This window comes from Apus apus, chromosome 20, assembly GCF_020740795.1.
Source record: "Apus apus isolate bApuApu2 chromosome 20, bApuApu2.pri.cur, whole genome shotgun sequence".
Taxonomy (NCBI): Eukaryota; Metazoa; Chordata; class Aves; order Apodiformes; family Apodidae; genus Apus; species Apus apus.
In genome coordinates this window covers 1,519,008-1,532,599 of record NC_067301.1, presented here as the reverse complement: position 1 = coordinate 1,532,599, position 13,592 = coordinate 1,519,008, and the positions used below count along the sequence as shown (strand labels likewise).

Genomic DNA, 13,592 nt, shown 5'->3' with positions numbered 1-13,592 from the left:
GTGATAAACAGCACAGGGGCTTCCGAGTGTTATCTTTGTTTGGCAGCCAGTAATGAAAATTCTAGGGGAACTCACATAATTAGTAGCCAAACAGGCAAAGTCTAAGGACCTAATCTATTCTGTCACAGCTCTCCAAGTAAGATAAATAGCCTTGCTTCCTCATTGCAATTGTTTAAACTCTGCCTGGGAATACTGCAGAAAAAATTGGCTTCTTCACCTGCCTCATTAAAAATACCTTCTATTCCAGTCCGAGCAAAGTGCAGAGTGAAAGTCTGTGTTTCTAGCTCATACTGTCTCCTGGAAGGGTCATCAGGTTACTTGTGGACTGTGGGAATAGAAAGCAGTTCTTGGTTTATAATTTCATTATCGTTTGGCCACAAGCATTTTAAACTCTGAGATATCGAAGTATAATGCTAAGGGTAGTTAATGATTTCATGACATAGAAGTATGGGTTGCGAGGGGTTTTATTCTCCAACTGAATATTTTCAAGTGGTTTTCAGTATGTTTTATCTAAAAATATTCTCTCAGTTTTTCATCCTGGCTCACATCTTCATTGTTTGTCTACGTAACTTGGAGGAGAGGCCCTTGAGGTTTGTGCAACAAAGGTCTGGAGCATGCACTGAAGTACCCCTGCAGTGGCATTGCAGTCCTGGAGGGAAAAAAGGTAAATCAGCAGCAGAATGTGTGATCTGCCAAGATTAGTCTCACATTGTGTCTTAACACAAAGCAAATTTCATTAACATTCCCAAGTGAAAAAGTCACTCTGTAATACTGTAGTTTAGGGCTGAAAAGCTTCAAGGAGTTGCTGTTTTTTTATCTTTAAAGCAAGAAAGCACATGCAACTTGACAGCTTTAGAAAGGTACTGCTTAAAAGGTCTTCTTATTTCTTTTCAAACACCAAGTTTCACAATCAGATTATTTTTATCTTTAATTGATTAAGCAATACTTGTTAAATTAATGCACCTCACAGAGGACTGTATTTGTCTGTGCTGAGATCCTTTCAGCTGCTTGTAGTGGAGCTTACCAGCCCTCATTACCTGCCAGCTGTGAAAAATCACATACCATAATGTGCATCATATTAAAGCCTAGGAAATAGTCATGAAAAGCAGCAAAGACCAGATAAGATGAGGGTTCCAGCTAACTTCCCTCTACATTAAATCCCTTGCCAGCATCTCTAGGGCATAGCTATCAGGTGAGGATGTGAAGAATAAGTCATGTTCAAACTACCAGAGGGAGCACCTGGAAATGAACCTGCGAACAGGTCAAAGCCTCTGGGAGAAATCCAAGTTGAATAGATCCTTCTGGATTCCTTCTTTTTGTCTTATAGAGAGAAACTGTCCAATAGAGAGGATTGTAATTTATAACATACATTAGCATCTTGCCAAAACTTGCAGTGCAAGAATGATTTACACCATCTGGGGTCTGAAGTGCATGAAAAGTGACCTAAGGACTCCTTAATTGCAGTGAGCTGAGTCGAGCCCTTGAACTCTCTTCAGTCTTCTAAGCATTTTTTTATTGCAATATAAACAATTTTTTACTCTGCAGAAGGCAGGCTATGTTGATGTTTAAGAACCCATTTACTCTGTGGCATGTATAGAAAAAGCTTGGGGAAGAGGGGCAGGATGTGTGAGCTGCTGGAGAGTTTTCCATCTTAAACAGTGCCTGAAGTCAAGCAGGGAGTAAAATTGCGTTTCTTTCTTAAGTGTGGACAAGTTCCAGCTCTCCTGCAGGATGAGTTGTAATAGTTCAGTCTGCTGAGTTCCTGTGAAGCTACTTTGTTATTTCAGTGCCTTGTTGTATGTATTTATAAATGACCAGGCCCAAAAGCATCAGCCTCTTGGTGAGGTTGTACTTTAGCTCATTTTTTTAAGTGAAACTGGTAAATAGAAGGGGACAGGAATTTCACTTTTGTGCCTGTGCATTAAATAGAACTGTTCAATCCAGAGACAAATGTTATGGTTTATCTTGAAGCTCAGGCCTTCCCTCAGCTCTCCAGGCATTGTGAGGAAATACTAGATGCATGGAACACTTTGGGGGTTTGGGTTTTTTTTGGTGTTATACATGAATCCCCCAGCTGATCAGAGACAGTGATGGAGTGGAGAAAGTCTTAAGCAGCTGACACTGCCCACAGCTGGGCACAGCCTGGTGGGACACTGCTCTAAAGAGGGGGCTTGGACAGGACCACATAGCAGGCCAGCAGTGTTTTCTGAGTCTCAGAGTAGTATTCAGCTGCTGATCTAAGCTGCTTCCAAACATTGTCTTTTTGCAGGGTGTCATCTCCCCTTCTTTCCCCATGCCCAGGCTGCCCTGGAGTCTGCAGCACCAGCTGCTCTGCTCTGCAGAAGCCCCTTCTCCTGGCTCCTCCCTCCCTTTAGTCTGTATAATAGTGTTGGATGCCCGTGTCCCAGCAGTTCCATTGTGCCTGCTGATCGAGCTGCTGCTGGTCCCAGTCAGACTGACGGCCCTGGGAGAGGCTGAAGGAATTGCTGTAAGTGAGACACTGCCTTCCATCACTGCTGCCCTTCTAGCTGAGGAGGCTGGAAGCCTGTGTGGACAGGTTGCCTCCTGCCTTGCTGGTGGCTGCTCATCTTTTCCTCTGCTGTTCTGGTGCCTTCCTCAGCACTGCCTCCAGGAGTCTGCCTCAGGAGTGATGCTGTCTTTGTTTACATTTGGAGAAACTGAAAACCTGCTGAGGAGTGAGAACTGATTCTGGAAAAGTAACTTCAAAAAAACCTTTTGTTTGGGTTGCTGTAAAGCCAGCATGAGGAAGCTTTGCAGTATGTCCTCGGGTAGATGGTGAATGGATGTTGCTGGGGTTAGATTAGGCAGTATCTGAGGAGCTGTTTTCACTTGGGGAGGCACTAAATCCCTCTGCCCTCCTGTTATTCTCTCTCTAACTAATTCCATTTGTGCTAAAGCAAATCTAGTATTAAATGAGGGCTAGAGAAGTGTATTAACCTTTGAAAAACATTTTTGCACTTATTAAACTCTATTTATTCCTTTAGACAGTATCCAGGGTGTTAACAACTCTTTCTTTTCAAGGTGATGCAAGCACCTGCTCTGATTAGCTTTTTTTGAAGGAGGCCACTTGAAATAAAGATCATTCTGTGGTATGTACTGAATTGTAAGGAAAAAGTAGTAGTACTTTATGGGTTAAATTTACCAGGAAAAATGCAGTTCCTCACTGGCTCTACCTGAAGACTGCTGCTGCTTTTTCTTTCTGTGCCCTGGTGCCTGGTTTAGCTGTTCAGTTCATGTGCTGCTCTGGCAACAGCTACTTAGTCTGTATTCTGCAGTTACTTTTTAGAAAATATAGGTTGATCCACAACTCAGATGTCAGTCCTCTCCTTTGATCCTTTCACAAGGCTCAAAATACTCCCTTTTGGAAGTATTTTTTACAACAGCAGAAGAGTCAGCATTTATTATATTTCAGCCAGAAAGAATCTTCTGTGTTAATTTTATTCACCTTCTCTTGTTAGGTGAAAAATATAGAGAAAATGAGTGAGGGAAATTACTGAGCTGTAATGTTCAGAGTTTTCACAGGAGTGCAGGTTTGGGGAGAATTTCATAGAAGTGGATGAGGTAAGATGAACTGAAGCCAGAGTTTCCTGAGCATCAGGCAAAGGCAGAGATACCACGTGTAGCGTTTTATTACTGACATAGTCTCCCAAATGGTAAGTTTTCTTGAGCATTTTTAATATGTTTTAAATAGTTTCTGGGGACATGGTGCCCTGAATCTTGTTTGATAGTATGAAAACAAATACAATCAAAAATATTGCAGCAGCTTAAGTCTTAATATAACCTGGCATTGATTGTTTTTCGTAGTTCTGTTGCTGTTTACACTGACAAATGTGCAGTTATTTCAAGCCATGAAGAAATTCTGTTGCAGAGCTTGAAATTTAAAAAGCTAATAAAATACGAGGGTTTTCACCCTCCTTCTCCCAGCCCTTTTTCCTTGTTCTGTTAAGAGCAGGAGGCTGAGACAAAAGAGAGCTTCAGAAACAATTTCTCCTGGGTGTGTGCCCCCCTTACTGCACATCCCTGCAGCTGCCCCTCTCCAGAGCCACTCACTGCCTGTGGCACCTCTCTGCTTTGTGGAGAGCTGACTGGGAGACAAACTGTGCAACAACCAGGAGATAAATCCACTTCATAGGTTTGTCACACTTTCCCCCCCCCCCCCCCCCCCCCCCGCAGTAAAGTGTTCACCAGAATCTTTTATTTACTGTTTGTTCTGGCTGGTCTCTGAAGTGACAGTGTTTTCACCTGGGGGCCTTTGTTTGAATTGGGACTCATGAGAATGAGGTTCAGAAAATGCAGAACATACTGATTTTAACCCAGCAATGAGGAACCTAAAACCAGTTTTAACTATTTGCCTTTCATCTCTAGCAGGAAGTTTCCATTAGACGGTAGATATTTCTGCTCCCATGGACCAAGGTCTTGGCTTCATGTTCTGTGTGATTACAGCCTTGCTGTTCCTGAGAGAATCAAGCCAGACAGGTGAGAAAAATGATCAAAAAATGCTCCTGCAACCAAATCTGTTTTTGTTGTTCTTTACAGAGTGTTAATTCTCTCATTCTTGAGCTGCTAGTGCTCACAGAATTTTGTCTTAATCTATGAATTTGATTTTGAATTGGTTATTAAGACATCACCAGGGCTTACCTTACAGGTACAGGTTACCTGTTACAGGTTGTGATTGTGATTTACCATGCTATGAGTGCTGTTTTTGCTGCTGTAGCTGTAAATCAGATGGCAGAGACCAGGGAAGATGAAAAAGCCTAGAAGAAGGTTGGTTAGGTGTCCTTAAACACATTGGTGTGGTTAAAGCTGCTCTTGAGTCTGTGGTCCCTTGAATGGCAGCAAGACAGACTGATTAACTTGTTTTCTGAGTAATGTTTTCCATGATACTTGTTTAGCCCCTCTGCTCGTGTCTTGTTATGGGGAAGAAGAGAGGATTTGGTGTGTTGTATGAAGTTGTCAGCTCTGTGAGTCCCAAAGGGTAAGACTGCATTCCCCCTGAAGCTCCTCAGGGATAGTGGGAGCCTGCCAGGGGCTTCTGCACAGGGATCAGCTGCTGGGATCACACTTTGCTCTCAGTGCTTTTGCAGCAGAACAGCAGATGCTATTGTTTCAGTCCTAGTGTGGCTTTTTGGTGTTCTGTGCCTGGAGTCCAGACTCAGGCAAAGGAGTGGCTTGACCCTGGAAAATTACCAGGAAATAAAATTGGTTGTTTGTCTGAGGGCTGGGAGGGCAACTCCTCTTCCTCTGCTGTGTCTCCTTATCCATCTCACACACCCACCCCTTTCTACCCAGAGCTGGTACTTGCATTGCTGTGGCAACAGCAGGTCACCTCAGGTCACAGCTCAGACCTTTGCTGCTGTGACCACTGTCAAATTCTCTCATCTTGAGAATTCCCTCATCCTGGATGTCCCAGCATACTCCAGAATGGTAACTCACCTGAGCCATGGCCTCTTGTTTTAGTTCTGCTCTCTCTCCTGGCCACATACTGCCACAGGGGAAATGCTGGCAAAGGACGCAAAGGCAAAAGAGGGAGGATGGGGGAGAATATTGGGTTGAGGTACCCAGTTCTTAACAGTACTGCAACCTTTTTCATGTGAAGTTGGGCAGGGAGTCACCTCCCACGAGAAGGCTGGGCATGCTCAGAGGAGTAGGGGTACTGACAAGTCTGATTTTTGCACCCACAGTCATTTCCTGCAGCCACTGACCTTTGGGGAACCAGAGTGGAAGGTTGAGCCTCGTTTCTTGGTCTTATGTGTTTTGTAGACCCTCATAAAGGATTCTCACAATGCGGACTTGGCTTCTCAGAAGTGTCAGTGCAGTGAACTTCGAGTTAATGCTGCAACTTGGTTACTTATGGTCCTTTTAGGAGTTCTTACAATGGGGCTTTGAACAGCTGCATCCAGTGCCACTGTGGGGGAGCTGAAGCCCTCAGTACAGCCTGTTTGCTTCCAAGAATCCCTAGCAGGTCTTCAAAAAGGAGCCTCAAAAAGCTTTTATTTGCTTTAATGAGTTTCAAAAGGGAGACAAGAGAACTCCTTTGTGAAGATTTCCAGCTCCCATGGAGAACTGTAGTGGAGAGGGGAAAAAACAGGTTTTGTTTTACAATAATGTAGAGTTGAGCACAAGGCCAAAAAATGCAAAACCAAAGAATGAATATGTTGTTATATTTAATGAAAAACTCTCAGCTTTTGCTTGGAAGATTGAAAACACCCTACATTTTTTGTTTTATCTTGAGGGGGTTTTGGCTTTTGCACTGTGAATTCTTTGATTCCAAGGAGCAATGCTATGCACACAGGAGAAAAAACATCCTGGGCGATTAATGAGTCACATATTGACACAATTATGGTTTTAATTCTGCATCTCAGTCATTATAGTTTAGCTGTCTTGCAGCTGGGGTGGGACTGAGGTATTCTGAGTACTGTGAACAGGGAAGTTGTGGATGAAATAATTTAACAGGACTTCTACCAAGACACACAGCAGAGCAGAGTAAAACCCAGGAGCAGGAATGAAAAGTCAGGGTGGTTATAATTTCAGGGAGGGATGGAGTAGGATGTGGTGGAGAAGCGTTTTCACCCCAGGGGTGGCAAACCCTTTGGCTGCTTTGACAGTAGGAACCGACCTTTGGTAGGGGAAGGGAGGAATAAGCAAACCTGGGGGCTTGGAACGTTATGGTGATGAACTTTTGGCTGGTTCCAGGGCTTTTCCTTAGGGGTATAGACAAGGTCTTGCAGGAGCCTGGGGACATCTCAGTTGTGTGCAGCAGCAGGAGAGCTTTTCACCTTGTTGGGGGGGGCAGTAGGGAAATGAGGCAGTGGGTGCTGCAGAATCCATCCCCCAGGGTGACAGCCGTAATCATGGTTACAGTGAGAGCCTCTGCAGCCTGACCCTGGCTGTGTCCCTGCTGCTGTTTGTCTCACACTAACACTGTGAGGAAACAAACCTGGCAAAACCTCTTTGAGTCACCTGTGAGCCAAGGAGAGCAATTCTATTTGTGAGTGTTTGAAACTTCACTTTTAAGGAGCTGTAAATATAAGACCTGCAAGAAGTTGATGATGTTGTTGCTGTGTTGCAGGAGCCAGAAGGACTGGTGATGCTGTGGGGAAGGTATGTTCATGCAGAGCAACCAATGAGGGTGTATGTGCAAATGGTCTTACATTTTAAGTGCAGAAAGGTGTGCTCATAGTAAGCAATGCTTTTAGGCTGAAGGGTTATTGTCTTAAGTATACTTTCCAAATCCTTACATTGTAAAGGGAGAATTGAAACAAGACCATTTAGCTCCTTTTGCAGATACTGTACTGCAAAGATACATAAACACACACACACACTCACTCTGTCTAGAAACATTACTATTTAATTTTAAAATAAAGGGCCGCATTTAAGACCCTCACACCTTTCAGAATGAGGCTGCTCTGCTGGCAAAAGCTTGAATTGCTCCCAAGTGCTGATCAGAAACCATCTCGAGTTGTGTGACTCTGGAAGATGCACTCTTGTATCAGCACTCTGTGCAGAAGTGGATCCGTGTTTCTTTTCCTCCTCCTCTCAGGTTTCCTGCTGTTCTGTCTCTCTTGGAATTGCTCTCTAATGAGGCTTTAATTGGCTGCTAACTATTTTGTGAGCAACATGAACTGATCCCCTTGAAGTCTATGCACAGTCTCTCCCGAGAATTGTGACAGCATTTAAAGTGATTTTTATTCAGACCAACTATGCTGACAAAATAATGATTTATTAATTACGGTTGGGGATCAGTGTGGTGAGGCTGCTGCAGCCTGCAGGGGTGGGTTTAAAGCTGATTTAACACATCCACACACCCCCCAAGTTATAATGCCAGTCCTAGCTAAGTTGGGGCCACAGTTGCAACTTTAAAATCCAATTATTTTTTCTTCATTTTTTTTATTTGCAGAACATTGACTCAAGGGGACCAGAAGAGGGTCTTCCAACTTTGACTGTCACAACAATCCCGGTAAGGACTTGAGTCACAACACTGACAGTGGCTGGAGGGTAGCTGCATTTTTTTTTTTTCCACCCACATATTTGCAGGTGGTTTCTTGGGCTCTTGCTCATCACAGATAGTCTTTGTGGAGCACTTGATTATCAGTTCATTCTGTGGTAGGTGTGGCTGGCAGCATGCAGCTGCCCTGCTGGAGCTGTAGCCTGGGACTAGTGGTGGCACATGACTCCAGTGAGCAGCTTTCAAGTCTGGAAATGTTGTCCCCCTGATAACATGGGTAGAGCTCTGGTGGAGGGTTTGCAAAAGGGTTAAATTACCACTCAGTTGCACTGCAGGCTGTGGGAGCATAAAACTGTGTTCTTCCCTGAATATGCAGGAGGATCCTTATGTCATGGTGAGGAATGCAGAGCTGGAGGGGTACTGCATTGACCTGCTGAAAGCACTTTCTGGGATGCTCCACTTCAGCTACAGGGTGAAGGTGGTGGGTGACGGGAAGTACGGAGCCGTCTCTGCCAGCGGGAACTGGACAGGGATGATTGGAGAGATTCTGAGAAAGGTAATTTTCAGTTGATATTTTTGACCACCTGCAGCTCTAGAAGGAATGGACAATTCTAGCAGCTCTTGGGTTTCAGGAGCAATTGCTCAGGAACTGAGCAACTTGGAGTCATCCTGTCTGTTGTGTAGAACTAATGAACTTGAACCACTAAGTGAAACTTCTCTTTTAGAATGGTAGTTCCCTTAGACTCATCAAGGAAATGCTTGAATGCACCTCTGGCCCCATCATGGCCCGTTCCCTATGGGTCATGTTCTGTTTGAACTCAACATTCTTTGCTCCTCAGCACTCAGTGCTGTGTCCAGCTGGCTGTGGATTCTGCAGGCAGACAGGAACATGCCTTCAGCTTTGGTGGTTCATGGTGCACAGCCTCAGCTTCTGCACCTGTGCTGTAGTAGGAAACCAGTAGCCTCACATGCCAACACCAAAATGGAAAACTGTCCTATTTCTTGGAGCTGGCAGTCCAAGCTGGCAGCTGTCCATTGACAGAAGTGATTTGCCATGTCAATATCTGCCCACCCTGCCTGGGAAGCATTCTAAGTGACAGAAGCCTTCAGGGGGATTGCATGGTTGGTTATTTTTTATCTCCATCTTATAGGAAGCAGACATTGCAGTGGCTCCACTGACAGTCACATCAGAAAGGGAAGAGGTGGTTTCCTTCACCACACCATTCCTGCAGACTGGGATTGGGATCTTGCTTCGAAAAGACACCATTTCTCAGGAGCTGTCCTTCTTCCACTTCCTGGCTCCTTTCAGTAAGGAGATCTGGACTGGCCTTTTATTTGCTTATGTGCTGACGTGCTTCTGCCTCTTTCTTGTTGCCAGGTATAAATGAATTTGTTTCACAGGTTTTGCTCTAGTTAACTGCTTTCTTAGCTGTGGAGACATCTCAGTTACACTGAGCTGCACTAATGTTTCTGCAGCTCCGGTCTTGAACAGAAGCTCTTGTGCTGCTTTTCTAGTTTTATGCACAACCTTTATAGGTAAGGGTTTAGTTCTAAGGAGCAGCCTTTGGTCTGATATTCCAGAACAGACCCAACATTGCCACTTGGATGTGCCAGGCAAAGACTAGTTTATGCCATTTCTCAGGGACAAAGGGTCTGGCAACACCCCAGAGCCACCACTGTTGCAGACTCCTTGATGCATTGAGCATCCACTGCACTGATTCAACTGGAACTCAGGTGAAGGAGGAGCTGCCATGGCATTTGCAGGCTCTCTGTGCTGCTGCAGTCACACTGCAGGATTATTTAAATGTTTTTCCCTGAATGTCTGGTTTTATCCTGTCACTTTCCTGCAGACTGAGCCCCTGTGAATGGAATGAGCCAAAGAATGAAGAGAACCACTTTACCTTCTTAAATAGCCTCTGGTTTGGAGCAGGAGCACTTGCCCTGCAAGGTGAGCTGGGAGGAAGCAGTGAGGGTTTTTACTGACTGTAAATCCAGCTCCTGTCTGTCTGTAACACTGTCTGTGCTGTCCTGCTGGGGAAGAGATGTTCCAGTGGGACACTTGGCAGCACTAAAACTCCCAGTTTGGCGAGTTTGGATTGCAGACTTGTGGGAATTGTACAGGTCAGCCTTCAGCTGGAAGTCTGTTTTCTGCTGTAACAGTTGGCCCAGGGAAAGCCAAGCTAACCATGGCTCTGGGACTTGGCAGTGGAGCTGTTTGTTGCACTTGGCCACTGACTCCAGCTCTGCGCTGAAGTGTCACCGAGGCTTGAATCAGGGCTTGTCAGGCTCCTGCATTAAAGACCCGCAGGGCAAGTTTTGCAGTTTGGCTTTTCTTTACAAGGAAATCTTTAACTTGGGCTCATGGATCTAAAGTTCTTTGGCTCCTCTGGTGGTGCAGGTGTCACGCCCCAGCCCAAGGCGCTCTCCGTGCGAGTCATCGCTGCCATCTGGTGGCTCTTCACCATCGCCCTGCTGGCCGCCTACATCGCCAACTTCACAGCCCTGCTGAGCTCGGGCACTGAGCAGCTCCCCATCCAGACCTTTGAAGATCTTGTGAAGCAAAGAAAGATCGAGTTTGGCACCCTGGAGGGCTCCTCTACGTTCTACTACTTCAAGGTGCAGAGAATCTAATTGTGCATGCGTGCCCACACACACACCACGGGGCTGCTGGGCTGGGGCCAAGTTGTCTAGCACATGCCTACAGGTCTTTACACCACCTTCATCACTGTAGACTCCATCCATTTCCTGTAATGCTTCATAGAATCATAGAATGCCAGGTTGGAAGGGACCTCAAGGATCATCTGGTCCAACATTTCTAGGTACTACTAAAATTTATATGAGATGGCTCAAAATGCTGTCAAGCTGAGACTTAAAACTGTCCAGAGTGGGGGGATCTACAACTTCCCTCGGGAGACTTCAGATAATGTGATTGGTATCTTGTTGTGTTCTCCTCTTTTTCTACCTTTTCTCAGAGGGAAAGGCATGCAGGGGGTTGTTTATAGAGCCTGCTCTGTTAAGCAAGCAGTGCTAGTCTTCAGGGGCTGTCCTTGTGTACTCTGACCATGAGGTAATTTCTGGGTACACTAACTGGATGCCTGCAAAGGTTGTTTTTGAGGGGGAGGTTGGTGGGAAATATTTCATGTTCATATCCCTGTAACACTGTATTGTAGGGGAATTCTGTGCTAGCTCTATGCTAGTTTTCAGTAGAGAGCTCAAAGGGCAGTGGTTTAGGTACTTTTATTCTCCAAACTGTTCTGCAACCATTGCACATTTGTGCTGAGTTTTTCAGGTGATTGTTTTACACTTTGTCCCTTGGATTTTTTGGGCTGCAGAACTCCAAGAATCCCATCCATCAGATGATCTATGAGTACATGGACAAGAGACGAGACCACGTGTTGGTCAAGACCTACCAGGAAGCGGTTCAGCGCGTGATGGAGTCAGACTATGCCTTCATTGGGGAGTCCATCTCTCAGGACCTGGCAGCTGCCAGACACTGCAACCTGATCAGGGCCCCTGAAGTCATCGGAGCCAGAGGATTTGGCATTGCTGCCACCCAGGGTTAGTGGCTGTGCACTGCTGCTGTGCCACCTCGTGTGGGTTTCATGTGTTTGTAGCAGCAGATTGACAGAGCAAAAAGCCTGGCAGAGCTGAGGGCTGACACTTGCACACATTTCCTGCATTAACTCTCCTGAACTGGTGCCCTGCTACACAAGGGTTTCATTCTGTGATGAATTCTCAGTAGCTTCTCACCGACTCCCACTTTGCACTGCAAGATGCCAAAAATTCCAGCTCTCAGGTGTCACTGGTCCCAGTAATGCAGAGCTGCCAGGCAGTTAGCAGGGCTGACAGTCTGTTCTCCTGTGGAGTGTGACTGCTTGTATTCCTCCAAGTCACTCTGTCATTACTCTGCCGGTAACATCACATCCCCAAGGATGGGCCAGGACTGGTTGTTAGCTGAGAGAAGTTCCTGGCTTAGATTATTGGACTGTTTGCAGAATGAGCCCTGCCAGCTGGGCAGCAGCACCCAGCCAGCCCTGCTGGGCAGGAGAGCAGGGGGTCGCTGAGGAGTGTTCTGGTGGCTGGGACCTCTCTCACACTCTGTCTCTCTCTCTCTCCTGCTGCCAGCATCCCCGTGGATCAAGCAGCTCTCTGTCGCTATCCTCAAGCTGCGGGAATCGGGTGACCTGGACTACCTGCGTAACAAGTGGTGGGAGAGCAGCTGCCTGCACAGGAGCAGGGACCGCTGGAGCCCCCTGCAGCCCCAGGCGCTGGGCGGGCTCTTCCTCACTCTGGCCATCGGCCTGGCCCTGGGGGTGATTGCAGCTCTGGTGGAGCTCTCCAGCAAGAGCAGACACGCTGCTGCACATGCAAAGGTGGGTGATGGTTACCTTCTCCTGTCCTACTTCCTTCTTAGCCTTTTTGTCCAACACAGAGAAGCTAGGCAGCAGTGCTCCAGTCTGCAATTCCAATTAATTCCCACTGCAATGACCTTGCTGCTTCTCAGGAAAGCAGTGCAGATTTGGGGGTGGGGGTGGCAGGATGTGCAAAGTATTTAATATTTAAAGCCCTGAGATTTCACAGTGTGGGCTGTGATAGTTTTGTAGCCTGAGCAGGCCAACAATAACAAAATAACTCCCCCACCCAAAGCACTAAGTAGAAGTATTTAGTGCAATTCCTGGGCTGCCAAACTGCATTCCAGTATGCTGAGTGTGCACAGAGGACAGTAAAGCATCAACAGCAAGTTTATTCTCAAGTATGGCTGTTCTTAAGTCATTGGACAAGCAGGAAAACACAATGAAACTGCTCTAGTACTAGAATGTGCACCTTTGGGTTCCTGTTCTCCACCCCCTCCAATGGTTGGGCTCTGCACACTGAGGAGATGGGTTCTCTGACAGAACAACCCACCCCCTTGTTTCCTCCCCTTTTGTTTTTCAGAAATCTTGTTGCTCTGTGTTCACAGAAGAAATGTGCACTCGTCTGCGTATAAAAGAAAACACAAGACAGAGCCAGGAGACTTCAGGGAGGGCCAATCCTTAAGAATTTTTTTTGCTTAAAAAATGGGCAGTTATTAGGTTTATACCATATATATTTTATAGGAATTACATCACTGTAGAAGGATGTTTTTCTGCAAGTCTAGAGTGTAAGTCTTCTAATTACAAACACACATGGAGAGCACTTCTGGATTGGTGGTGGAGCTGGACACAGAAGAAATGAAGTGGCTTGGAAGAATTTAAAGTGATAAGGGATAGAGGGTAACTTAAAAATAAGGAAGGTTAACAACTTGGTAAAATAAAGTTGAGGTGGTGGATCCATTCCTAGTGTAGAAGTTCACTGTGTAAGTACATGAAGGCCTGTAGGAGTAAGTGACTTGGAGTGGGTTCATATGGAGCTTCCAGTTCCTAATTACAGTGTGAGGCACAACAGGGAGAATAAAAGCTCTGACTGTTCTAACCATGAATCAACAACTGCTTCTAGAACAGTTTAGCCATGGATAGGCTGGACCCTTCCCTCTTCTGAGGAGCAGAAGATGCTGGTCACTGTGGAGGTCACTTCTGAACCAGAAATGACAGTCCTGTTGCATAAACCCCAAAGGCAGGACAACCATGGAGATCATGCCAGGGAGGAG

At 45.9% G+C, this 13,592-nt stretch overlaps 1 protein-coding gene across 6 annotated transcripts in view; it reads left to right on the top strand.

Annotated features, from left to right (window-relative positions):
* LOC127392756 (probable glutamate receptor) overlaps nucleotides 1–13,013 on the top strand; it is a 46,237-nt gene extending 33,224 nt beyond the window's left edge. Inside the window, exons 1-13 of one of the 6 annotated variants that reach the window (XM_051637066.1) lie at nucleotides 2,400–2,488; nucleotides 2,621–2,717; nucleotides 3,043–3,110; nucleotides 4,387–4,497; nucleotides 7,091–7,122; nucleotides 7,919–7,978; nucleotides 8,343–8,522; nucleotides 9,118–9,344; nucleotides 9,817–9,914; nucleotides 10,365–10,582; nucleotides 11,299–11,524; nucleotides 12,092–12,339; nucleotides 12,902–13,013. In XM_051637066.1, the coding sequence (XP_051493026.1) occupies nucleotides 4,425–4,497; nucleotides 7,091–7,122; nucleotides 7,919–7,978; nucleotides 8,343–8,522; nucleotides 9,118–9,344; nucleotides 9,817–9,914; nucleotides 10,365–10,582; nucleotides 11,299–11,524; nucleotides 12,092–12,339; nucleotides 12,902–13,003 (1,464 nt within the window). In that variant the 5' untranslated portion in view covers nucleotides 2,400–2,488; nucleotides 2,621–2,717; nucleotides 3,043–3,110; nucleotides 4,387–4,424 and the 3' untranslated portion in view covers nucleotides 13,004–13,013. Of the gene's footprint in view, nucleotides 1–2,399; nucleotides 2,489–2,620; nucleotides 2,718–3,042; nucleotides 3,111–3,913; nucleotides 4,154–4,386; nucleotides 4,498–7,090; nucleotides 7,123–7,918; nucleotides 7,979–8,342; nucleotides 8,523–9,117; nucleotides 9,345–9,816; nucleotides 9,915–10,364; nucleotides 10,583–11,298; nucleotides 11,525–12,091; nucleotides 12,340–12,901 lie in introns of those variants that run through there. The other 5 variants (XM_051637065.1, XM_051637064.1, XM_051637067.1 and 2 more) reach the window with 5 other exon arrangements.
* The last annotated feature ends 579 nt before the right edge of the window (nucleotides 13,014–13,592 follow it).